The sequence below is a fragment of the Diplotaxodon limnothrissa genome, linkage group LG12 (assembly GCF_057381915.1).
Source record: "Diplotaxodon limnothrissa isolate DT_005_m linkage group LG12, D_limnothrissa_male_GT1.1, whole genome shotgun sequence".
Lineage (NCBI taxonomy): Eukaryota > Metazoa > Chordata > Actinopteri > Cichliformes > Cichlidae > Diplotaxodon > Diplotaxodon limnothrissa.
This window is the reverse complement of record NC_140607.1, coordinates 10,093,864-10,120,744: the sequence shown is the minus strand read 5'-3', so window position 1 is coordinate 10,120,744 and position 26,881 is coordinate 10,093,864. Positions and strand designations below refer to the sequence as shown.

The 26,881-nt window shown below is 38.8% G+C and overlaps 1 protein-coding gene across 2 annotated transcripts in view; it reads right to left on the bottom strand.

Moving 5' to 3' along the window:
* Positions 1–15,522: 15,522 nt before the first annotated feature.
* The window catches only part of nsmfb (NMDA receptor synaptonuclear signaling and neuronal migration factor b), a 65,410-nt gene continuing 54,051 nt past the window's right edge, over positions 15,523–26,881 (bottom strand). For both annotated transcript variants that reach the window (XM_085367917.1, XM_085367916.1), the window contains 2 exons: positions 19,752–19,827; positions 15,523–15,620 (listed from right to left, as the gene is read on the bottom strand). In XM_085367917.1, the coding sequence (XP_085224043.1) occupies positions 15,523–15,620; positions 19,752–19,827 (174 nt within the window). The remainder of the gene's footprint in view (positions 15,621–19,751; positions 19,828–26,881) is intronic.

Here is a 26,881-nt window from a genome sequence, read left to right as displayed (position 1 = left end):
TAAAAGTTGTTGACTACCCTCAGACAAAGTATTAGGGTGTTAGCTGCCTCCTCTAATCTGTCCAATACAAAACAAACGTTGTCTAATGTCACTGATGCGGTCAGCAACTTTAACGGCTTCCAGCTTAGTCACACACTGCTGACAGTTGGCACCAATTCTGCAATCAGCATTTGTCACAAGTCAGCCAGTAGGGTTGTGTCGGTCACCAAACTGATCGCACAAGTTTTCAATGGGGTTGCGGTCAGGACTGCAAGCAGGCCAATCCATCATCTCCAATTTGGAGGTAGTCTTTGATAAACAGAATCTGGCTCATTGTTAAACATAACATTCCTCCACATGTTCAGGATCCATTACACCAGTATGCAGTCTGGTCCGGATTGTCTAGGTAGAGAGTCTTGAGGCATGCTTAATCATCTAGATAAGGAAATCCCAAAAAGCTGATTCTGTTTATCTAGACGTAACGTTTTCAGTTGGAGAAAACCACTAGAAAGGGTAGCGAGCCATCATCAATATCGTCCTGCAAAAATTGACTGCACATGTGTAAAAGACTACAGTTCCTAAGTGCATCTAGTACATCTCCTATTTGGAACTTGGCCTTCAATTTGGAGATGGTTCTAAGCCTCACTCTCAAAAATGCTGCAGCCTGGTTTTGCACAACACTAGTTTGAAGATGGCCTGTGGCATGGATCCTATCTAGATCAGTCAAATGTGGAACACTTGGAGAAAACAACAACTGACTGCTGTAGCAGGGTCCATGCTCACAGGTTCTTCTAATGAGGCACCTGTGAGTGCCTGTTTGTCTCTTCAAAAACCAACTTTAAAAACTCCGGTTCTGATAAGTGAAGCAAATGTTGGGGTACCTTAAAAAGACTTTAAAGGTCAGGAGCAGTCAACTGATCTGGTTCCAAGTCTGTCTTTATAGAAGAAAATGATGGTCCTCTCTGCAGGCAACAGGACGGATAAAGCAGGATGCTTTAAAGTGTTGTTGACGAGCTGTTACCATGGTGAAAGGAAGTCAGTGGAGCATACATTTGCCCTCATTAAAATAGGTATTCTGTATTTATCAATCAAAGTACAGAGGCATTAAACCTTTATTATTTTACCCATTTGTACATATTGTTAACAGGAAGCATTGCTGTGCTGGAGTTAAAAAAAAAAAAAGGTGCGTTCTGTCCTTATTAGTGTGATGTTGTATCTCAGATCTAGTTTATTTGACTCCAGGGGCATGGAAATCTTTCGTTCTTCTCTACCAGCACTATCAGTACTTTGTAGTGATGGGATTTCCGGCTCTTTTTAGAGATCCGGCTTTTTCGGTTCGGCTCACTAAAAAGAGCCGGCTCTTTCGGCTCCGAAACGGCTCTTCGGGTTGTTTTGTTGCTTTAATAAATTTATTATTAACAACAATATAAAATTATGCACAAAAGGAATTACTAACGTAAAAAAAAAGTGGTTTTATTTATATATGTTTATATATAGACCCAGCAGTCTTAGCTAATTATTAGAGATGGCACGATACCACTTTTTTATGTCTGATACCGATATCATAAATTTGGATATCTGCCGATACCGATATGAATCCGATATAGTGTTTTTTAATCAACAAAACTGTTTTTTTAAATATCTTGCTGCATTTTGTATAAGTTCATACTCAAGTTTAAAACAACAACTACACTAAAGCTATTCTGTTATACCTGTATGTAAAAAAAATATTTCATATTTCAGCAATACTGATCAATCGTTTCATGATTGAAGTAGCAGCAAGAAGAGGCAGTCGCTCCATATATCGCTGGTTAAGCTTAACGCAGGAATGCTTTACAAACATTCAGAGATGGACTTACACACTTGCTTTACTTCTCTCGGGGATAACTTTGTCGGAGATGAAATGCCGGGTTGGTAGCGAAGCTCCAAATGCTATCCAGACCACTGACAGGTCCCGTATGCCACAGCCGCTCTATCACGTGATGCATACTGCTCCGACGTGCTAACGTTCTGAGGTGAGTTACGGCATGTCGCAAGTTTTGTGAGCTGCTTTCGTGATATTTAATGGATCGGATTACATTTTTTATTTTTCTCCGATATCCGATCCAGTAATTTAGGTCTACTCTTTCAAGGAGTAGTAGGTCAGTATCAGACCGATACCGATACGTAATATCGGATCGGTCCATCTCTACTAATTATAGGCCAATCTCCAACCTTCCTTTCATATCAAAAATCCTTGAAAGAGTAGTTGTCAAACAGCTAACAGATCATCTGCAGAGGAATGGTTTATTTGAAGAGTTTCAGTCCGGTTTCAGAGCTCATCACAGCACAGAAACAGCTTTAGTTAAGATTACAAATGATCTTCTTATGGCCTCTGACAATGGACTCATCTCTGTGCTTGTCCTGCTAGACCTTAGTGCAGCATTCGATACTGTTGACCATAATATCCTATTAGAGCGATTAGAACATGCTGTAGGTATTACAGGTACTGCACTGCAGTGGTTTGTATCATATCTATCTAATAGACTCCAATTTGTGCATTTAAATGGAGAGTCCTCTTCACACACTGAGGTTAATTATGGAGTTCCACAGGGTTCAGTGCTAGGACCAATTCTGTTTACCTTATACATGCTTCCCTTAGGCAGCATCATTAGAAGACATAGCATACATTTTCACTGCTATGCAGATGACACCCAGTTCTATCTGTTCATGAAGCCAGATAACACACACCAATTAGTTAAACTGCAGGAATGTCTTAAAGACATAAAGATCTGGATGGCCGCTAACTTTCTGCTTCTTAATTCAGATAAAACTGAGGTTATTGTACTCGGCCCTGAAAAGCTTAGAAATATGGTATCTAACCAGATTCTTACTCTGGATGGCATTACCTTGGCCTCCAGTAACGCTGTGAGGAACCTTGGAGTCATTTTTGACCAGGATATGTCCTTCAATGCACATATTAAACAAATATGTAAGACTGCGTTCTTCCATTTGCGCAACGTCTCTAAAGTTAGAAATATTCTGTCTCAGAGTGACGCTGAAAAACTAGTTCATGCATTTATTACTTCCAGGCTGGACTACTGTAATTCATTATTATCAGGATGTCCAAAAAACTCACTGAAAAGCCTTCAGCTAATCCAAAATGCTGCAGCAAGAGTCCTGACAGGGACTAGAAAGAGAGAGCATATTTCTCCTGTTTTGGCTTCCCGTCATTGGCTTCCTGTTAAATCCAGAATTGAATTCAAAATCTTGCTCCTCACATACAAGGTCTTAAATAATCAGGCCCCATCTTATCTTAATGACCTTGTAGTACCATATCACCCTATTAGAGCACTTCGCTCTCGCTCTGCAGGCCTACTTGTTGTTCCTAGAGTATTTAAAAGTACAGGGAGTGCAGAATTATTAGGCAAATGAGTATTTTATCCACATTATCCTCTTCATGCATGTTGTCTTACTCCAAGCTTGTTAGGCTCGAAAGCCTACTACCAATTAAGCATATTAGGTGATGTGCATCTCTGTAATGAGAAGGGGTGTGGTCTAATGACATCAACACCCTATATCAGGTGTGCATAATTATTAGGCAACGTCCTTCCCTTTGGCAAAATGGGTCAAAAGAAGGACTTGACAGGCTCAGAAAAGTCAAAAATAGTGAGATGTCTTGCAGAGGGATGCAGCAGTCTCAAAATTGCAAAACTTCTGAAGCGTGATCATCGAACAATCAAGCGTTTCATTCAAAATAGTCAACAGGGTCGCAAGAAGCGTGTGGAAAAACCAAGGCGCAAAATAACTGCCCATGAACTGAGAAAAGTCAAGCGTGCAGCTGCCAAGATGCCACTTGCCACCAGTTTGGCCATATTTCAGAGCTGCAACATCACTGGAGTGCCCAAAAGCACAAGGTGTGCAATACTCAGAGACATGGCCAAGGTAAGAAAGGCTGAAAGACGACCACCACTGAACAAGGCACACAAGCTGAAACGTCAAGACTGGGCCAAGAAATATCTCAAGACTGGTTTTTCTAAGGTTTTATGGACTGATGAAATGAGAGTGAGTCTTGATGGGCCAGATGGATGGGCCCGTGGCTGGATTGGTAAAGGGCAGAGAGCTCCAGTCCGACTCAGACGCCAGCAAGGTGGAGGTGGAGTACTGGTTTGGGCTGGTATCATCAAAGATGAGCTTGTGGGGCCTTTTTGGGTTGAGGATGGAGTCAAGCTCAACTCCCAGTCCTACTGCCAGTTTCTGGAAGACACCTTCTTCAAGCAGTGGTACAGGAAGAAGTCTGCATCCTTCAAGAAAAACATGATTTTCATGCAGGACAATGCTCCATCACACGCGTCCAAGTACTCCACAGCGTGGCTGGCAAGAAAGGGTATAAAAGAAGAAAAACTAATGACATGGCCTCCTTGTTCACCTGATCTGAACCCCGTTGAGAACCTGTGGTCCATCATCAAATGTGAGATTTACAAGGAGGGAAAACAGTACACCTCTCTGAACAGTGTCTGGGAGGCTGTGGTTGCTGCTGCACGCAATGTTGATGGTGAACAGATCAAAACACTGACAGAATCCATGGATGGCAGGCTTTTGAGTGTCCTTGCAAAGAAAGGTGGCTATATTGGTCGCTGATTTGTTTTTGTTTTGTTTTTGAATGTCAGAAATGTATATTTGTGAATGTGGAGATGTTATATTGGTTTCACTAGTAAAAATAAATAATTGAAATGGGTATATATTTGTTTTTTGTTAAGTTGCCTAATAATTATGCACAGTAATAGTCACCTGCACACACAGATATCCCCCTAAAATAGCTAAAACTAAAAACAAACTAAAAACTACTTCCAAAAACATTCAGCTTTGATATTAATGAGTTTTTTGGGTTCATTGAGAACATGGTTGTTGTTCAATAATAAAATTATTCCTCAAAAATACAACTTGCCTAATAATTCTGCACTCCCTGTAATTGTAGGGACATTTTTAAACTTCTTTTCAGTTTCAGAATTCGTGAACACGTTCTCCCTCCTCAGCCAGTTTAACTGGTAGTGTGAAGCAGTGTCTTTAACAAAGATGTTGGTCTTTTTAAAAACTTGCCCTGACAGTGTGTGTCTTCTTTCTCATCTGGGATTGCTCAAAAGTCAGTCCTTGTACTCTATCAGTTTTGATTATGTGTTTCTTTCTAGCCTTCTCCAGAGCTCCTCTGCTTGTCTCAGACTGGGTTCTGCCAAAACTGACCTCACTGGAAAAACTAAGGAGGTTAAGCACTGCATTGGCCCCTCCAATACCTCTGCCAAGGCAGCTCAATCTCTGAACACTAATTACTTTTACCAGTATCATTTCCTAAATGTTGCCAACATAAACAAAGGCTGTACCATTTTAAGCATAGTTTTAAGACATTTGATGAAAGATTGACATTTAAGTAACATGTTTAGAATCCTCATATATTATTCCCTGTATGTCTATATGCAGTCAGTGCAAACAGTGGCTGTAAGACATAGTTTCAAATAGTTTTACATAACATATGAACTTGAGATCCTTTTTTACATCAATTGACATCATAGGAGAGGTCAGAGGTCAAATGTGATATGATGAAAAATATAATCTTTATATGGTAGCTCCTTAATGTTCTATAGATGCACACACCACACTGAGTATCATGTTATAAGGCTTCTTGTCAATTTTAGTCCAATTAATCATTAAGTTGACCCTAAAGACCTTGGTGGATGTTAGCCAGATTGTAATGGATTGTTAGCATGACCCCACTCTACACCCTGCACAGTTTTATCTGATTTCGATCCAAACAGACTATCGTGTTTATAGACAGAAAGATGACGCACATGCAAACAATACATTACATAATACATTTCAGTAATGACACCACACTGATCATTGCAAATGGGGGAAATACCTCCAGCATCTACAAACATTTGACCACACTCTGTGCAATTAATTTCCACAAATGCAATGTCTTTGATATGCTGCTTAGCAGTAGTGGTGACTCTCAACCCAGAGCCAACGAGAACCCAATCAATAGGAGACTCAGTAAGAAATCTGTCATGGTCCTGGGCCTTGAGAACCAGTTTTTTGTTGAATTCTGTAATTTAGTTTTCATATTTTAGTTTTGTATTTCTAGCTCCTTTAGTCATTCTTTAGTGTTTTGGTTTTCTAGTCTTTAGGTTTTGTTACTGTGCCTCCCTTGTGTTACCTCTAGTCATCCTTGTCTCTAAGTTTGCGTATTTCCTGTTTTCCTGTATTTCCCACTGTTAATGTTTTTAGTTTTGCTCTCCTCCTTGTCTAGTCTTGTCTTATTGGTCTCATCTGTGTTCCCTTCCTGTTTCCTATTGTCCTCATTACCTTTGTGTGTTTATATAATAGTGTGTTTCCCTCTGTTCCTTGTCAGACCGTCTGCTTGTCATCCTCTGTGTTACTTCCCAGGTGTTCACAAATCTCTTCTACATGACTAGAAACTGAATATGTATTATTATTGATTTGCCAAGATTTGGTGTCAACCTGAAACCCAAAGTCTAAACCTTCCCTATTCTTCGAGGAAAAGTAAAACACGCTTGTGAAACATTTCACCACTTAATAAGATCTCGTAATGCATGACTACATCATCCAGACCGTAAAGGATCTCCTTGAGAAACAACATCACCCTTTTTATAATCAATAAAATCTGCTCTGTGACCACCTTGAAGAGGAGTGAAAGGGAGGGGACTGGCAAGGCAATAAAATACAATACATCAAGACATCAACTCTGCTAATCTAAATGAAGCATGTCACTGGCTCAGCTTTCACTGCTATGAGATCAGTTATTTTCTGAATGTTTCATACACATGAAAACCGAAGTAGCAGTAGACAGTACTGGATTGTATTAAATTAAAGCATTATCTTGTACTGAATAGTAACTTTTTTGCCTCCATCTGGCCAAATCAAAAATGCAGAGCTATGTGCTGTGGTGACCCCTTGTAACAAGGGAACAGCCAAAAGCTGACATGATAGCGTCACAATTTCTGCATATTTGCCAACTGCACATCCATGATACAACTGTCCTGTTCCACTAAATCCCAGAGATGCTCTTTGGCCATTTGAGTACAGTGGACTTATTGTCATGTTCAAGAAACTAGTTTGAGAGGATTTGAGCTTAGTGACAGGCAGCCATCAGAAATCGGATACTCTGCGGTCATAAAGAGAAGGGCATGTTCAGCAATAATACTCATGTAGGCCTTGGTGTTTTAGCAAGTAATTCGTAGTACGAGGCTCAAAGTGTGGGAAGAAAACATTTCCCATACCATTAATCCACCAGTCTAAAGACGGGATGGATCCATGCTTTCATGTTGTTCATGCAAAATTCTGATCCTGCTATCTGAATTTCAAAGCAGAACTGAAGGGCCCCAGTATACCCACCACCAGTGGCTCGTGAACAGCACTGTATGATAGAGTTGATGTCTAATTGATGTCATGTGCACTGTCACTAGTTTCTCTCTCTTGATTTTTATAACCTTGCACATTGTGGGATGAAGACACAATTGTATACAGCTGTAATGCTTTTATAAAGATATGTCAGTACAGATGCTCACAGACTCACAGATTATACAAAGGGAGATGTTGCAACAGTTTGAAAAGAAGAGATATCCTGGAAAAAACACAACACAGCACTGATGTGGAGGTAGTGTCTGAGTGGCAACACCTATTCTTCAAAAAAATACTGCAGCGGAAATTCAGCAGAACATCTCAACCATGTTTACATGCCTAAGATAAGCAGGTGGTGCCATAGACTGACTGATTAGACGTTTGTATTAACGAGCAGTTTAACAGGTCTATAATAAATTGCTTGTGAGTAGAGTATGGTATGGTACACACATACACTTCTGCAATTTGACCCCCCTGAGTGTTGAGCACTAACTCTGGTCTTGTGCTTCTGTAGTCTGGTCCTCTCCACCCTTTCTTCTATTATTCATACATGGTGGTTGCTGTAAGGCTGCCAACATGTGCTGGCTGCAGTGTCCCTGTGTAACTGAGTAGGGTAGTACTGAATTCATGATGTGTGTTCATAATAAAGTAGAATGAAGTGTTTTTGATTGCCCTGCACATTTAACATGTTACCTTAGTCTGCAACACAGCTAGTTATGAGTTCTTGCGTGCTATCAATGGCTGTTCCATCTGGAAAATTTGTAGCTGCAGCTTACAATGCATCACTGCAGCCTCTGAACATATGCTACTTCCATCTGTTAACACAATAACTATATTTGATACTCACAGCAGAGCAGCATATGCATATTTGTACTCTAGGATGCTTCTATATTATGAACTTCAAAAATCTCTGGTGTATATAATTTCTGTCTGATTCTGGAGAACTAGGATAACTGTACAGATTTTATTTTTGATTTATGTAATATTTAATTTTACATCAATATCAGTCTTGACAAATGTGATTGGGTATTTTTGCCTTTAAAAGAAAACATTATCATATGCATCATTATTCCAAGTCTTTTTGTATGCACACTAATATTTATCATTGCTAAACTCCGCTTCTGGCTTTTTAACATCTTAAAACAACCAATTTGAATATGGTGAATCTGCTTTGAAAATCACCATGGGAACACAGCCCATAGTAATCCAGACATTTTCCATACCATAAATGGAAAATGACAAGACAAAGTGTGATAAATGTTAAAGTGTTATTGAAGTATTTCGAGTTTATCCTCTGAGAACCAGAATTTGATGGCCATCCATCCTCTAGGTACTTGTAATGCTTCCATTTATGTGAAAAAAAGAACATTTACCCCACAAAATGAACATTTTTATGCTTCAACTCCATAGGTCCCCATTCATTTGGAACGATCTTGTGAGTACCCCCAGTGAAACTGGAGGTCCAGAAAGTGCATGTTCTTGAGTAGTTAGAAGTTCCTTGTTAGTGCATCATTGTGACTGTGCTGCTATATTAGATTTAGCATTTACTTCTGCATTACAGAGCCTTAGCAACACTCTGTAACTGATACATGTTTGCACAATTTTATGCTAAATATGTTAATGTGGCTATTTCACTGCATGAGTGCTCAGAAGAAAATTTCATGCATTCTGCACACAAAGAGAAAGTTTAATAAGATGGGGACTTTTATCCCAAAGTGCACTGTGGCATCACAACCCAACCTGCATTTTTAGCATGAGAGGATCTTTTTACTTATGAAGCGACACGAAATGTAAACCAGGTAAAACTTCCTGGGAGCCAAAATGACACCACTGAATCAATGATAAGACAAAGACACAAGCTGTGTTTAACTATAGTTTACTTGGGGGAGGAAATGCTGTAGAAACAATACTTTTTCTCACAGGTTATTACCAACATTATGCAATGCAAAAACATTTCCTTGCTATTAGTTCAGATACAACACATTGCCCTTGAAATAAGAAGCATTCTCTAATGTCTATTCTAAGGAAGAAACCCCAAAGCTCAGGAAAGCTACCCAGATAATAGTTTTAACTTATGCTAGTATCAAAATCACTATATGCAGTAATGTTAATTGCTATCATACCTTTAAGATTTTCTCTATCCATATACATGGATGAAGCTCACTGTAACATTTATAAATCTCACACTCTACTGTGTTGGACTAAAAAATCTATTCCAAAATGTAATGCTCAGTTAAATTATTTAGAAGTTGATCCAAAATGACACAGACATTACATAGACATATTATTTTCAAAACTTCCAGAAATACAATCACAGCCCAACTGGAGATGTCAGGGCAATCAAAGCAGTGTCAATTCATCATCCTCATCACACTCATTCCCAACTGAGCCTTGGAAATCTTCACTGAAACTGGAACAAAGCAGGAGGGAGGGCACAACAATGCTTAATAATAATTTGAGCAATCTTTGCAATTGTCAATATGACACACAGTTTCACGTGGAAAATAACAAGAGAGGAGGCAAAGCTCAAACTCTTGATTTATGTAATTATCCTCTCAAGAAATGGAAATGGCTGCTTCGGTGAACCATCACGAGAAGTCAAACTGCGTGTGGTCATTTCCCCCTGAAATACATCTGCACGTATATGAATACCTGACCTTATTAGAAGAGGCTTAACATCCCAGACATGAGTCATGTTTTAATGCCAGAGTTTTGTCAAAGCTTCCCAAACCGAAGTTTGCCAAGGCAGTCGCTGCTCAACTCCTTTAAAAAATATGATGTTTCCTGCTTTCTCCACTGCCAATATGTACAGGTGTTTACTTTTTATCTTAAAGCGACACTGGTCAATATTGCTGATCAATAACATTGTTAATGAAATAATGTATGCTTTGTTTCTGAATTGGGAGGATACTGTAGTAACAAACCCAGTAGCCTATAGATACCTGACACTGAAGCTTCTCCCGGTGATTTTAGATATTTGGAAACAAAATTTCTCCCATTAGATAAAGTATTATCTTCAGAAGTATTTCATGTGACCTTGGTTAGGGGTTTCTCCACTTGCTGATCATATTTAAATGAAAGGGACAAACAAAAGTGAAAGGGGACAACTGAGAAAGAAAATTGATTACGCCTTCATTTCATAAAAAATTAAAGGCAATTACTACTCCAATCACAAAGCATAATTATTGACTTTCATTGTGTGATTCTGTGATACTGGAGTTTTCGTAGTCTGTGTATGTAACAATGGCCAGTTCAAGATAACTGTGGTTGATATGTAGTCACTGCGTAAACTTTCATATTTTTAGGCACTAAAAATGCCAGAAATGTCTAACCTGCGATTCTGGCAAGCAGCAGAATAACTCATGTAGTCTAACCTTTTTGACCCAATTTACTTAATGGAAGAGTCACTCTGCTTCTTAAAGCAATTATCCTCAAAGCAAAGGTTATTATTTGAATATTTCTCAAAATGACATAATATACTTTAACTATCATTTTTCAGTACAGTGCAAGTTTTTGGAACAAAGATCTTTAAAAAAAAAAAAAATCTTTGCTCAACTCGTCTTAGTAAGTTCAAACCAATCAGCCTAATTGTTTCATGTAAAAGATTTTTGTAGCAGCATTGTAAAATTCTGTTTGGTGTTTCACTGGTAATATTCAAAGATCTGATCTATTATCTCTGATGTCCCACATAACTGACTTTGCCATGGGAATGTGACTCAAAACCGCTCTAGTCTACAAAGTCTGCGAGTTGTTTTACACTGCTCGGGCTCTTCCTCAATGTTAGCACTGATGCGTTATGTTCCAGCAGGAGAGCTAAGTGTTTTATCTGATCAGAGCCATGGGGAAAATGTTGTGGGCTTGACAGCAGATAATGAATCTCCAGTAAAGTCTCTGTTGTCTTTGTTATCAGAAAACTCATTAGAAATCCATCAAACTTGTGCCAGTTTTTAGTATAAGAGCACGATTAAACACCTCGACTTAAGATGTGGTTACAAGTGTCGAACAGAGGTGTGTAATTACGCTCTGGGCTTTGGCCTTTATTTAAACTCGCAGCAGAGGAGAAAGAAGAGGGTCATATGAGCAGAACTGGGGCTGCGATAACCGCTGCAGAATATAAAGAAGCCGAGCAGCGAGCACACTGCACGCACTGCAGTGTCTGTTTCTGTCCACAGAATTGTAAGACAGTCATTAAAATCCAAAGGTATCTTGTACAGTACCTCCAACAATGCTCTTGTACATACAAATATACAAATTGAAATACCAATACAGAAATATTCTTACACTGATTACTGCTACAGAATACAAACTGGGAAAGTATTTGATCTTTAAACAAATACATATCTTCATGAAGGAAAGTCATGAATGTACAATGATTTTTAAGATCAGAACCACCTTTAAGCAAAGAGATCACTGGGCACAAAGGACAGGCACGACCTCACATGATTAGTCCAAAACGCTCATAAAGCCTGAACAAAGGGAAAAGAAACATTGAAAGTTGTATAATTGCCTGAGAGTTACACTAACTTACACCAACCTCAACTAACTTTGACGTTAATGTAAACAAGGTGAACAGGCAAAACTAGCCAGACTGTACACAACGGCTGTAAAATACTACTACAATTTAAATACTGAACAGCGGCTCCCTGTTTGAAGTAACAGTTGGCGGTTTGATCAGCAAACACAATCAAAGGCTGATTGAATAACAAAGGAGGAGAGGGATGCCATGCAGACATCTGCATAGACTGGCTCACTGTCTCATGACCAAAATCATTTAGACCCAACCTGAGCCTAATAGACTCACTCACATGGAAAGTATAATGAAGTCCTTACACGTAATCCACCAACACCAAACAAAAAAAGAAAACACAAACTGTACAATGAAAATGTACAATATTTTCTACTGAGCATAACATTTATGAAAATTAAAAAGGTAGCAGTAGAGAAAATACCATTAAATATTCCCTAACAAATAAATCCCTGGTTCTCTCTGCATTTGAGGTAATTCGAAGACCCAGATGCCATGTGAGACAGTATGCTGCGTGACTTAATGGTGCAAACCAGGAGCAGCCATGGAACTAGAAAGGTCTTCGTTTTTCCTTTGATTACACCAAATTATCACAATGCTTGTGACAGAGATTGGGTGATACATGCTTCGTGGAATAAAATAGTATGTAGCAGCATTGTATCCCTGCCTGTTTAAGTACAGTGTGTCTCAATTCAAATACTTTTTCATTTAGTGCTTTATGTACACTATATAGCTACTTGTTTAGTAAATGGATTTACCAGATAGGCTTGTTTCAAATCAGAGCTGACCAGTCATGCACTCACCATTAATGGCATTTGCAATATGCAAAACAATTTAACAAAGCTAGTTTCAGTGCCTGAAGAAAAAAAAATCTACCCTTAACAAAAAATAAATAAATAAAAATCTCTTATGGAAGGACTACCAGTTAGCTAGCAGTCTATCTGCTAGCTAACAGTGACCCTTGAGCTTGAGAAATGTTCCACATTTCTAGGTACTCAAGCAGCACTTTGTGGAGCAGTACTTGATATTGAACACAATGTCGAACTCAAATTAATGAGTTTAAATATAGAAGTATGTGATTTAAGACACAGCAAACATAGCAAATGTCATGGTAACAGGTATATGTGGAAGAAGATTGCATTCAATCAAACATGTAAGAGACCTTATCTCTGCAGCTTATACAATACCACTCATAATTATGACCCACTATTCTAAATTTGAGATTTCGGTCCCATGAACACAAAAACTCTCGCAATAACAGTTAAACAAGAGGGACATATTTTAAGCTGTTTGGTAGTTAAATGTAGTACATAAAATAGATTTCAGAGGTCTTTTGTAATTTCTACCTATCAAGACTGCTTCATGAAAACTAATTCCAGGTCAGCTGACGTGGATGGCCCAAGAAGCTGCAACAAAGCTTGGAATTTGTGGAAAAATAAGCAGTGAACTATGTTTACAATGCAGACAGGACACAGTATAAGAGACTAGTAAACATATCATGAACAACACACCTTGTGTTACTTTAAAAATATCACAACTCATCCCAAATCCAAACACTAATTTTCATTCTGCGAGCAAACTGCACAGAAGAAACAAGAAACAAAGCGCTTTTTCTCAGCTTGCGCTGCAGATAAGAAAGAGTGCTTTGGTCTGAGGGTGCAGAAGGGAGGAAAAAGTTATTATATAACAGAGGACATGACCACATCAGCACAAGTTTGAGATGAGACAATGTAAATATCACTCATCCTGTCCATTTTTACTCATATTCAATACTCATATTCAATACCAGTACATGTATTTCTAAACAGCACAGTCCCCCAAAACTTTTATTATTATTGTAAACTAAGTGTGCAATGATCAGCTATATGGCATTATTGTATTTGTTGATCTACACAACACTAAGCCCCTGAGTGGAGCTTAATATTCCTACAGATGATGTCATTTAGCTTGGATGACACATTTTTTTGAAAGAAAGAAAAGGAAAAACAGTACCGCAAAACTTTGTGTCACACAAAGTTTAAATTTAGAATTCAGACATTTGTCATTCCAAGAGGAGCTCAAGAAAAAAAGCAGTCATGTTGCATTGTGGGAAATGTAGGATCTTGCGAATGGAACAAGAAGAATGAAGATGAAGCTATCTCAGCCTCTGCTGCCTCAGCTTGAACCATTTGTCAGTCTGACTGAAACGCCCCAACTGCAAAACACAAAATCACACCTGTGCATCTTTAAAATCTTGCTACAGCAAAACATTTTACAGTGGACTGTAATGCTGGAAATAAGCATGGCAAAGACAGCGTTTGGGACACATTGTTGCTGTTATATGATTAAGATTAAGAGTATGTTGAGATGGAAACAACAAGCTGGTGGTGAGGGGAAACAAAAATAAGTCAAAGGATCGCATCGCCCCTACCACTCCACTGGATGTCCAAGCTAAATAAAGAATGAAAGTTCTCCAAAAATGTGAAAAACTGTTGGAATGAACTAAATATGCACTATATTACACTCACTGTAAAGAGTCTGATGTCAGCCTCCAACTGAAACCTCTTTAGAGGCTAGCTATGCAAGAAGGGTTTGAATGCACATGTGCAATACAAACACTGCAAAAGGCTTTGAGCCCACGAACCAATAGCTCAAGAAAAATCAGCTAGCAGTGGCTCAGTGGGCTAAAACACAATGCTGTAATGTTATGAAAAATATGCATGGATGCATCTGTCTGTTTGGCTACAGCTGACTCAAAAGGCGAGATGAAAATGGAGAAAAGCTCCGCTCATCCCTGATGTTCCACTGAAGATGACTCTGTGTGGAGTATGAAGGCCTTTGATTCTGATCTACAGTATGTTGTACAGGTGAGTACAATTCTTAGTAGAAAACAAAAGAATTTGACCTGAGTTATTACAACAGTCTGTAAGAAACACTATTACATTTATATGAAGGTTTAAAAAAAGACTGCAGTAAATAGACAACTCTAATTCTTAATAAGACTAATCACATGTCCAGATTATCACATGACAGCATGGCGAGAGATGCTGAAAATGTATTCTCTAATGCTCTAGCAAGCACTTGTTTATTTACATATAAGCTCTAATTCCTTTGTAAATAACTTATAAATCCATACTTATAAGCCTCCTAACAAGAGTAGATAGGTTGGCTAAAGGTGGGACAAGAAAAAAACATCCTCAAATCTCAGACAGAGATTCTCCACTGTCACTCTTGTATCTAATAGTCTCTCTGAACTCAGAAATCTAAGTGTAGTTGGTGTTTCTGACACATTTAGGCTAGGATGATGAGTCACTTGCTTCTCCAACTCACTCTTGTCCCCCTTCTTTCTCTTTTCTAGGGTTAGGCAGAGGCAGAAAGTGAAAATAGGTGCAGGTGAGAAAGCACACCGCCGGCTGAATCTACAGGGCCACACCCCGTCGCTTCAGAAGGGCTTACAAAAACAGACCCAACTGCTGCTGCCTCCACTGCTGCTCCAGCTTCTAGCTGCGCACACAGAGCCGGTCTAGGAACCTCTCTGGAGAGGAGAGGAGCCCCCCCACTTCAACCAAATGCCTTGACGCCATACAAAGGTAGGCTCAGATTCGCAATAACTGGCCGACAAGCCAACAGAACATTGGGTGGTGTCACAAGAGGTCGTCGTAGTCCAGTAGCTTGGAGTGCTGGCGGCTTTTCCACAGGCGAAACAAGCGGAAGTCAAAATACATTTCGATCATCTCTTTGCCTGCAGCCAGAGGAAAACAAAAAGAAGCCTTGGTTAGAAACACACACACACACACACACACACACACACACACACACACACACACACACTATACTGGCAAAATCACCCGAACTCATCCAGCATCACCCCTACAATTCAGGTATGTTACATCATCCTTTGCCTGCTACATTATTTGTTACTCTGGGGACCACATAAGTGTTTTTGTGCACACTGCAGGTCATTCACCTCAAATAATGAGCACATCACGAAGAGTGCATTTGTGTTCAGGTGTTTCAGTTTATCTGGCCTGACCTGTGCAGCTGTTGGCATCCATCCAAAGAGAGATTAAGCATGCTTAGAAAATGCAGAGTGTGTAAATAGCAAATTACTCTTAACTCTTAAAAATGTTTTGGAGGCATCATTTGCTGGGTGGTTTTACCTGACTCACATTTATCTTGGCCATACTGGCCTGAATATAAGGCAATCTTTAGGCTTGTGTGACAGTAATTCCATACCATATAACTGAAGATGAGTTACATTGTGTTTGTATATGTAGAAAATATATGGGTTGCGTGCTTTCAGCTTTCAATATTTGGCTCAGTCTCATCTTTATTGGTGTGACTGAAACCATGTTTCTTTGAAGCATACCACCCACCTAAACACTACTGCAGACTGAGTCACCACCCCCACCCTCCACCTTTTGAATGCCAACAAAGGCTTGAGGGGCAGCGCACAATCTAATGTCCCCGTCATCATAATATCTTTGGTCCAGGATCAACAATGCAACTGACCACTCACGTGGCCTGAGCAATTAGGAAGCATTAGGAATGAAATTAGCTAATCCTATTAAAAACTGTCACTAGCAAACATCATGAGCAATCTAAATCTAAATATTTACTATACTGTATAAATGAATGAAGAAAACACCTGAAATGTGTTCCAGAAGAAAGTTTTATATAAACAGGGCATGTGTTTTTTTTTTCCCCATATTGCAAACAAATGACTGATCAATTGCAATGTTGATCCTGGACCAACATTATTATGATGATGCAGAAACACCACCAACGGGCATATCAGACACACCCTAGCAGTAGCTAACTTCCCCTCTTCACCCAGAGAGTTGATGAAAAACTATTTAGAACTTTTTTCAAAGGTTCAGGGAGCATGGCAAACTCCCCACATCCCAAACCAATCAGGCATCTATAGAATGTGCCACAACAAGCGTCAACATGCAACCCCCAGGATGCAGAGCATCTGCTACCAAAGTCCCAGTGCCAGATACCACAGAACCCCTACAGAAGTCCTGTATCCATGCTTTGACAGGTCAGAGAAAGACCTACATGAAATTAGTGAAATTTATGATGACTGAATTTGGATGTTAGTTTTTGTAGGTCTAGATATTTAGTAGCAATTCAGGCAACTCTCAACATAAGCACACATCAGCTGATGGCTCATCCAGTCAGAATCCAATCCCAGTCTAAATTTCTTGTTGAGATTAACCTGCACATGGCTGCATTGGATCTTCAACTCACTTTGCAACGGAGTGCCACCGCCAGTTTAACATATATGGAATCTGAGGTAAACTTTCATAATAGGATGAATGTTTTTTCCCAAAATTTGTTCAAAAAGGTGATTTATCTTACGCTCAGATTATCCACACAGTGTTGTGCACATAAAGGTAGATGAAAACATGCCTAATGAATGTGAAAGTATGAACAACGGACACGCCATGTAATTAGCTGAAATCACTGTGATTATGGAAGAAGCAAAATATGGGTCAGAGTTGGGGCCATTGGCTGTGTGTGGTGGTATAATCTGTCACTGTTCCAGTAATATTACAACCAAATGGAGTTGAAGGACTATTTTAATGCTTACGGAAATATCAGTTTCAAGTCCAACTAGAAAAAATATTAATTATTATTTAGAAAATGTAAAAAAAAAAAAAAAAAAAAATCAGACCAGAGGGGAAATGAAAAGGTACGAAACACGTTACTGTCATTTCACTGGTACTGTAGTCTTAGATGTTGGAACAGATGTGTTGTGCTGCTACTGTTAGTTCAAACTGAGGTTTAACAACTTTACACAGGATAAGTTGGTGTTTGATGTCAGACTTTGTAAAACTGAAGTTTCCACATCACTGAAGAAACATGCTTTTTTGGTCCTGCTTCGTGGTTCTCAGCAGCTGTTGGGAGTGTGTATGTGTGTTTGACTGGCAAAGCTAACAACAGCAGCTCAGGCTGATGTCGTGACTCTCACTGCTGTTGCTGCTGTTATTGTTAGAAAGATGAAGCATTGATGAGGAGGAGGCATTTTTTACATGGTGCAAAATCAAAAATTTTAATGAGCCTTTGATATGTCGATAGTGCACTCAGCATGTTGAATTCTCTTATCTGCACTTGGAGATAAGTCACAGAACTGGATTGGCTGCTTGCAGGTCTGACTATGTGGTTAAATACTTTGATTTTTCTTTCAGTTGAACAGTGCTTTGAAGTTAAAGGGAATGCATTCATATTTCAGCCTTTTAACATCCACCAGGTCACTAGCAAACAGTCTAAGGTTAGGAGTAGCTTTAGGGTTGGGTTTTTATTTAATCACATGCTAAAAGGCAGTTTTTCAGAAACTAGACGTTACCTTTCAGTGAAAGATCGATACATTGCTTTTACATTACAGTCTATTTGTCATAAACCTTATTATATGGGTAATCCAAATAGGTGAAAATTATATAAAAGGGTTGGACACGAACTTAACCCAAACTCTACCCCCAACATTTGATGGCTCATAGAAAGTGAAAGCTGAGTGCAATGAGGTTTTTTATGAGAAACAGTGGGAGATCAATATATTACATAAAATGACTGGTTGGAATAAACAAATAAACGGCATAACAAGGACCAAAGCTGACTATATACTGTCTACTAGTCACAAAAAGTAAAGCTTAAGCAGCTATTGTAAGGAACATGGTGCCGCAGTTTGGTTTTCTTCCTCTCTTCCATTTTTTGAGTCACCAGTTGCCTCTAGTTGCTGTTGACCTCTTGAAAGTAAAATGGATAAGACGTTCTTTTCTCAGAGGATAAAATCGCTCCCCTCATATACAGGGATTTTATATTCATGTTTTTATTTTACGGGGCGATCGTGGTTCAAGACATGGCAGTTCGTCTTGAAATCGGAAGGTTGCCGGTTTGCGCCCTGGCTCTCACAGTCTCGGTTGTTGTGTCCTGGGCAAGACACTTCACCTGTTGCCTACTGGTGGTGGCGCCAGTGTCCGGCAGCCTCGCCTCTGTCAGTGTGCCCCAGGGCAGCTGTGGCTACAAAGTAGCTTGCCATCACCAGTGTGTGAATGGTTGGATGACTGAATGTAGTGTAAAGCGCTTTGGGGTCCATAGGGACTAAGTAAAGTGCTATGCAAATACAGGCCATTTACCATTTATGGAATTCATATTTTTTCATCAATGACCTAGAAAGCATGAGTGCTTCACTGTGCTCAAGGCAATATATGTGCACTTAGCCAACTATTCAATATGCAGAATGCAATCTACACTGCATACGTTGACCTTAAAATGTGTATAATAAACTCCAACGTGGATGCCAAGTTTCATCTTCTGGCTGTCATCAGGTTCCAGAGATGATCTTTGGCTTGCTGGATTATCTTGTCAATTTTTTTCTTTCGACAGCAAGTGCTTCATGCTTTATCACACTGCTGCATTTTCTATGTATGTGGAGAAAAAGAGACAAAAGTGGTGATGGAGCAGAGTGTGGTGGGTCAGCGGAGGACGGGAAAAAGCACAGCTGGGATAATTATGTTTTAATAGGAAAATAATTAGCGTGGCATCCATAGATGTCAGGGAAATGATTGATGAGGTATCTGTTAAAAGCTCAGAAGAGTTTGCAAGTCTGTGTTTGCTCATATTCCCTAACAAGCTTTCTTTATAGCTAAGCAGCTTCCTGGCATTGACTAATACCCACTATTAACATTCAGAAAGAGTACCACTGAGGATGGTAGCATTAAATCAATACAAACACTGTACATGTGTTTTTTTAGTGTGTGTGCACGTTGTGGTTCTGCATCACAGGTCGAATCAGTGGGTTATCTGCAGCAAAAAGTTATTACCAGAGCTTAAATGAAACCATTTACAGATGAGCATGTTTTACTCTCACCCTGTGCTGACAGCTCTAGTGGAGACTTAAATTCAACGGAGGTGGGTCTCATCAACCTCTTCAGAGTCTGAATAAGCTGCAGGGAAGAAAGGAGAAAGAGTTAGAGACAGAGAGAACGCTCTGTTCCAAATGCCACCAGCATTGTGAGATGAAAACAAACAAAGCAGTGGTAATGCGGTAGATAGCACTGTGTGCAGAGAGCTGGAGCAGACCCTGCAGCACTTCTGTTCAGCCAGGTGTATGCAAAAAAGGTCAATGTGCCACTTGCAGCACAGTAGCTGTAGTGAAGACAAACCCACTTAAACTCACTGTAGCTGCTTTTGAATGCTGAGCCAGACCTTTTGGTACAAGCCTATCATGTGACTTAACTAAGTCACATGATAGGGTGGGGCAAGGTCTCACAATGGTTTCACCCCAAACCTCTGCTGATAGTGACCCACACACTTTTTCATATACCTTGGCTCATGTGATGTGGTACATGATCAATAGTGGGTCAACAAGCCTGATAAGGGAAAACTCCCAGTAGGACTTAAATACCTGGGACTCGCCATCAATTGGTTTTAAAACTATAGAAGCTTCTTGGATGAGAGGTGAAACGTCCAGATGATTTTTCTTTCCAAGCTCCTAAGATCACCATGACCTGAATGACTGAGAACCTACACAGACAGTTATCAAATTAATTTGTTTATATATTTTTTAATGAAATTATGTATTTTGAATTTTTTTTATTAGTTGCCATTTTCTTCCTTTTGAGTCAATTAACTGAAGTACTGTGCAGCTTAAATAAGCACTACTCAAGTATAATGTGCTTGTTTTCAGTTTTTAATGCATCACCATGATGTGTGTGATAGAAAAAAGCTCATGTGTAAGGTTAATAGGAAAGATCTGTAATCACTAATTCTTCCATTCTGTTCTTCACAACACTCCTGCTTTCCCACAATGTCAAACTCAATACAGTCGTCATTACTTAGGCCCAGTCATTTTCTCGAGTTAGTCTCTATTCCACTTGCTTTACATCTCAGTACTTGTGTCATCCTACCTTCCAGACTCTCATTTATGTGACCCACCTCGTGTCAATCTCAACATCATTCTAACCAGACAGAGATTCTTATCCAAGTCAACATCAGTGGGTCATGCCCTACTTCTTACTATTATTGGACTCAGCTCTTCTGTGTAGTTTCATTGTAGTCTGATGAGCAGCTAGATCAGGGATGTCAAAGTCAAATACACAGTGGGCCAAAATTCAAAACTGGAACAAAGCCACGGGCTAACGTTACTATTTATTTAAATATTTTTATTTCTCCAGATATAAGAATGAATCTTTTCTTATGGACTCAAACACGTTTTGCTGAAAAACTGAATATGGAACAAGCAAAGCTTAATACTAAACAATATATATATTAGCTGTATAATACCAGTAGGCCAGCTCTGATAGTAATTTGGTATGGCTTCGCGGGCCAAATGTAAGTAGGCTGCGGGCCAAATTTGGCCCGCGGGCCAGAGTTTGTCACCTATGCGCTAGATTATAAATGATCTCTCCTTACTGGAGTGGGAATAACCTGTGCCTACTATGAATACAATCAAAGATACTAACCATGCATGTAAATGTTGCTGAACTGCAGAGCTCCTTCAGTGACAGACTGCTGCATCCTAGATGCATGAAGGAGTGTTTCCGCAGGTCCTTCCTCCCTGCAGCTGTCAGACTGTACAATCAGAACTGCTCCCAACAAACATAGATGTTTACATCTGCGCTGTAACTGCAATAAGTTAATTAACCGATTCGCACTACAACCTGCTTTGCCTCTTATCTGTAGTTATTTTTATTTAATTTAATAACTGTACAGTACTCTCTGTATATAGTAACCACTGTCCTTAATGTAAATATGTAAGAGAAATTGTGTATGTTTCTGTTCCGTGTCCTGTGTACTGTTTGTTTGTATATGTGTCTTTTTGGCTGCTGTTACAACCAAATTTCCCCTTGTGGGACAATTAAAGGATTATTCTATTCTATTCTATTCTATTCTATTCTATTCTATTCTATTCTATTCTAAGTACTATAAAAAAGACAAGGAATCTAAAGACCAAAGTCTCTTTGGTTTTAATCCAAGTATTGTTGCTTCTTTCCACAGTCCAGAGACATGCATGTTTGGTAAACAGGAAATGCTAAACAGTCCATGACTAAATAATTTGCTTGTACGACGCTGTTAAATCTTGCTTATAGTCTCAATTGCTATAAGATCAATAAGTCTATAAAACTGTTATCAAAATACGACTCTATTTGACAGACCAGTTACAAACTACTATCCAAGCTGAGATGAAGTTGTGTTAAACGTTTGTGATGAAAAACTCAAGAACAGTGATAGGTCTGTCTGGTAATAATGCAACACAGTATACTGATTAGAGACCAATGATGATGTTGTAGATGTACAGAAATTCTGAAAGTGTGAGAGCCAAGAGTGTGGAGTACTAATGCAAACAAATAAAGGAGTGAAACCCAGAGCAGAGCAGCCAAATTAGGTGGGCTTCAGGCCAAAGGAGCAGATCTGAGAAATGGTGCAGACTGAATCGTAATTTATGGTTCAGCAAATGTGTCTGTCTGCATACACATTAGCAGTAGAGGACCTATGTGTCTGTCAAATTGGGAAGGAAGGTATCCCGCTCCTGGTGAACAGCAGAGTTCACAGAGAACGTGAGAAAACCTTCAAAAACAAAGCATGAAACATACAGCCAGAAGTTGCAGTGAACACTTTTCATTGTTTTTTACCACTTTGTTTCACTTCAGCTCTTTGTTATTTTTTTCATTCATTTCATTTCATTTCATTTATTTGTTCATTTTCAGGCACAACAAATACCTATATTGAACATAAAATGCACAAAACAAAATACAAAAATTGCCTGAAAAAGGAGTGGGACGAAGAAAACTTATTAAATCCCACCCCTATACTCACTCATCAACAAAAAAAACAAACTTCCCGCAGCTACGCCCATCATTGCATACAGACCCATCAACAGCCCCGGGCAGATACAAGCATCTAAACAGCAGCTCGCAAACAACAATTAGAGCCTTCATAACTGAATACAGAATATATAAATTATAAATTGCATTACCACAGGTAACAGGCAGTAATAACTACAAGTAACAAACACACATACATATACATACATATATATCTACACACACATGTACATATATGTACATACATACGCACACTTTTTTTTTTTTTTTTTTTTTGGAATCCATACCAGCAATGGTAAGAGGACAGACATTACAGAGCACACTAAAAGCATCATTGAGTATACTGTGACCAGACCAACTGTTTGTAGAGAAATTTAAATCTATGAATATTTTTGCATTGTTTCAATTGTAAACTCAGACTGTTCCAGATTTTCACACCACATACAGACACACAAAAACCTTTACGGGTTGTTCGAGTTCTGGGTAATTTGAATTCTCCAAAGCCTCTCACATTATAAACCTTTTCTCGAATTTCAAATCTAGTTTGTAAATTTGCCGGTAAAAGTTTAGTAAAAGCTTTATACAAAATTATGGATGTATTGTAATTAACCAGATCCTGGAATTTAAGTAACTTTGCCTGAAGAAAGAATTTGTGAGTATGATCTAGATAACCAGCCTTGTGAATAATACGCAGTGCTCATTTCTGTACTGTGACTAATGGATTAGTTGTATTTTTATATGTGTTTCCCCACACTTCCACACAATATGTAAGCTATGGAAGAACCAGGGTACAGTACAGAGTACAAAGTGCATCTTTATCAAGGAATTGTTTCACTTTGTTCAAAACTGCGAGGCTTCTAGAAATTTTGGTTTTTATGTGTCTGACGTGGGGTTTCCATGAAATTTTATTATCAATTACGACTCCCAAAAATTTGTTTTCACTCACATTATCAATTGGTACACCTTCAATGATAATTGGTAATTCTACATTATATTTTAAATTACCAAAAAACTTTGCTTTAGTTTTATTTATATTTAATGATAATTTATTTATGTCCATCCATTTTTTTATTAATTTTAGCTCCCTGTTTACGGTCATTACAAGATCAGTATAATCATCGCTACTGAAAAATATGTTGGTGTCATCTGCGAACAGTATGAGTTTAAGTACTTGAGAAACATCAAAAATATCATTTATGTATACATTGAAAAGTTTTGGTCCCAACACTGACCCTTGGGGAACACCACATGTAATACCAAGTTTCTCTGAATGGTAATGCCCTATGCTAACATATTGTTCCCGACCCGTTAGGTAACTTTTTAACCAGTTACCAGCTTTCCCTCGAATACCATATCTTTCCAATTTATCCAATAATATTGAGTGATTGATTGTGTCGAAGGCCTTTTTGAGATCAACAAAAATACCAACTGCATATTTATTTTTATCCAGTGTATCAGTAATTTCTTCTACTGCCTCAATTATCGCCATTGAAGTGGTTCTTTGCGTTCTGAAACCATACTGACCAACATTTATTATTTGATGTTTTTCAGGGAATTTTTCTAATCTTGAATTAAAAAGTTTTTCTAGAATTTTTGAGAATTGAGGCAGTAGAGAAATAGGCCTATAATTGGTAAAACTGTGTTTGTCATTACTTTTATATAGTGGTATTACTTTCGCAATTTTCATTTTTTTTGGAAAACAACCAGACTGAAATGATAAATTACAGATATATGTTAAGGGACTAGCAATATTCAGAATAACCTGTTTAACTACAGACATATTTATGTCATGATAATCCATTGAAGACTTACTTTTACATTTTAATGTGATATTTATTACTTCTTGCTCATTTGTAGCTGAGAGGAACAGTGAAAAGGGATTTGATTTTATATTACTGATATTTTCATTTTTATGACACGGGATGTCCGCTGCTAGTTCAGGGCCAACATTTATGAAGAATTTATTGAACCCATCGACAATATTACTCATGTTGTGATTTTCACCATTTGCATCAGTAAAATATTCAGGATATGATGTTCCAGAAGATCCTTGTTTAATTAAGTTGTTTAACACATCCCAAGTTCCTTTTATATTGTTTTTATTTTCATATAATCTTCTTCTATAATAAAGTTGTTTGCTCGTTCTTATAATATCAGTCAATTTATTTCTATATGCTTTATATCTTTGTTCCACTTCTTTTGTTTTTACTTTGATGAACTGTTTATACAGATTGTTTTTCTTTTTGCAAGCATTAATAATTCCTTTTGTGAGCCAAGGACTTTTTATCTTTTTTTTCTTTGTCATGTGTTCGTTTACAGGACAATGTTTATTGTACCACATAGTAAAAATATCTAGGAAATTATCATAAGCCTTGTCTACATCTGACTCTTCATACACCGAATTCCAATCTTGTTGTGCTAAATCGAAATTGAAGGCATGAATTGCTTCTTCATTTATTGTTCGCTTTGCTATCATGATCTTGGTATCTATTTTTTTTAAATCACAGTCACACAAAGTAAAAACTGGTAAGTGGTCAGTTATATCACAGACAAGCAGGCCACTATTAATTTGGAAATCCATGACATTAGTAAAAATGTTGTCAATAATAGTGGCGCTATGTGAAGTTATTCTGCTTGGCTTTGTTATTGTTGGATATAGTGATAAGCTGTACATCGTGTCAGTAAAGTCATCAATGGCTTTTAACCTTGTTGGATTTAGCAAATCAATATTAAAATCACCACAGATAAATAGTAATTTTTGGTTCACCGAAGCAAACGTTTTTTCTATCCATTCATTAAAAGTGTCAATACTTGAACTGGGTGTCCGATATATGCAACTTATTATAACATTTCTCTTTTTGTCATTCATAATCTCAATAGTCAAACATTCCAAAATTCCATCAATAGCCATAGACATAGTTGTTACAACATTATAGTTTATAGAGTTATGAACATATATAGCAACCCCGCCGCCCGCCTTATTTAATCTATTCATGTATTTTAAATCATATCCATTCAAACAAAAATCTATTCCTTTATCGACATTGAACCAAGTTTCAGTGATGGCTATAACACTAAAGGGGCGAGAAAATTGTTGTAAATAGTCCTTAATGAAATCAAAATTAGAGTACATACTTCTGCTGTTAAAGTGAATTAATGAGAGCTTCCCGTCTAGGTTAATTTCTTTTTCATATTGTTCCTGAGTGAAATAATTACAATTTTTAACAAAAGTAGAGAGAAAGTTACTTTCAGAATCTATTTCTGGATCTATTATATTATGCTCCTTATATTCACAATCTAGATCAATTACTTTCTGTTGAAGAATTGATTTCAACGTGTCCATGTCATTTCCTGGTGTAATTGATACATTGGTGTCAGTTATACTTGTCCAGATCCTCCATGTTCCTCACTATCAGTACTTTTGCCTCTTCTGGTGTCCCGTTTAGCTTAATGAAAATCTTACAGTTTGTTACCCATGTATGTTGTATTTTACCGTTCTTCTTCAGTTGCCTTGCCTTCCTCGCGATATCTGCGTTTTTTCGTGTCAGATGCTCATTAATGAAAACGTCCGTGCCTTTCAGTTTGCGTCCTTGTTTCAGCAGTGCGACCTTGTTCTTCCGATTGACAAATCTCATAATGACGGCCGGCGGTCTGTCACTCCTCCTGGGCAGTGAGTGACATGCTTCTATGTGCTCCAGGTCCATCTCTATCCCCTTGCTTTGGAGGAAGGACGCCACCTGTTGCTCCACCGAGCGGGTCTCCTCGTCGCTGGGCTCCCCGACGTTCCCGGCCACCGCGCGCGCGTATGAGCGCGGCTTGATTTTAATACCGCTGATGACCACGTCGTTCGTACGGGTGTACTGCTCCAGCTCATCCACCCGCCGCTCGAGATCCATGATCCGTCTGTCCTTCTCGGCATTTTGGAGGCGTAGCTGTTTTACCTCCTCCAGAAGCCCCAGAAGCAGCTCCTGCTGCGCCCTGACTGCGGCCACGTCTCCGCACAGCGCTCCGAGGGAGGTTTTAATGTCCTCAACCTCCTCTGGTGTTGGGCCTTTCTTGGGTGGCATACTGAAGCGAGAGCACGAGGCGGCCACCACGAGGGACCCGGAAGCGGAATTTCTGATGATGGCGCCTGGCTAGGCCTGCTGGCTGATGGTGGAGCCTGGCTGTGGCC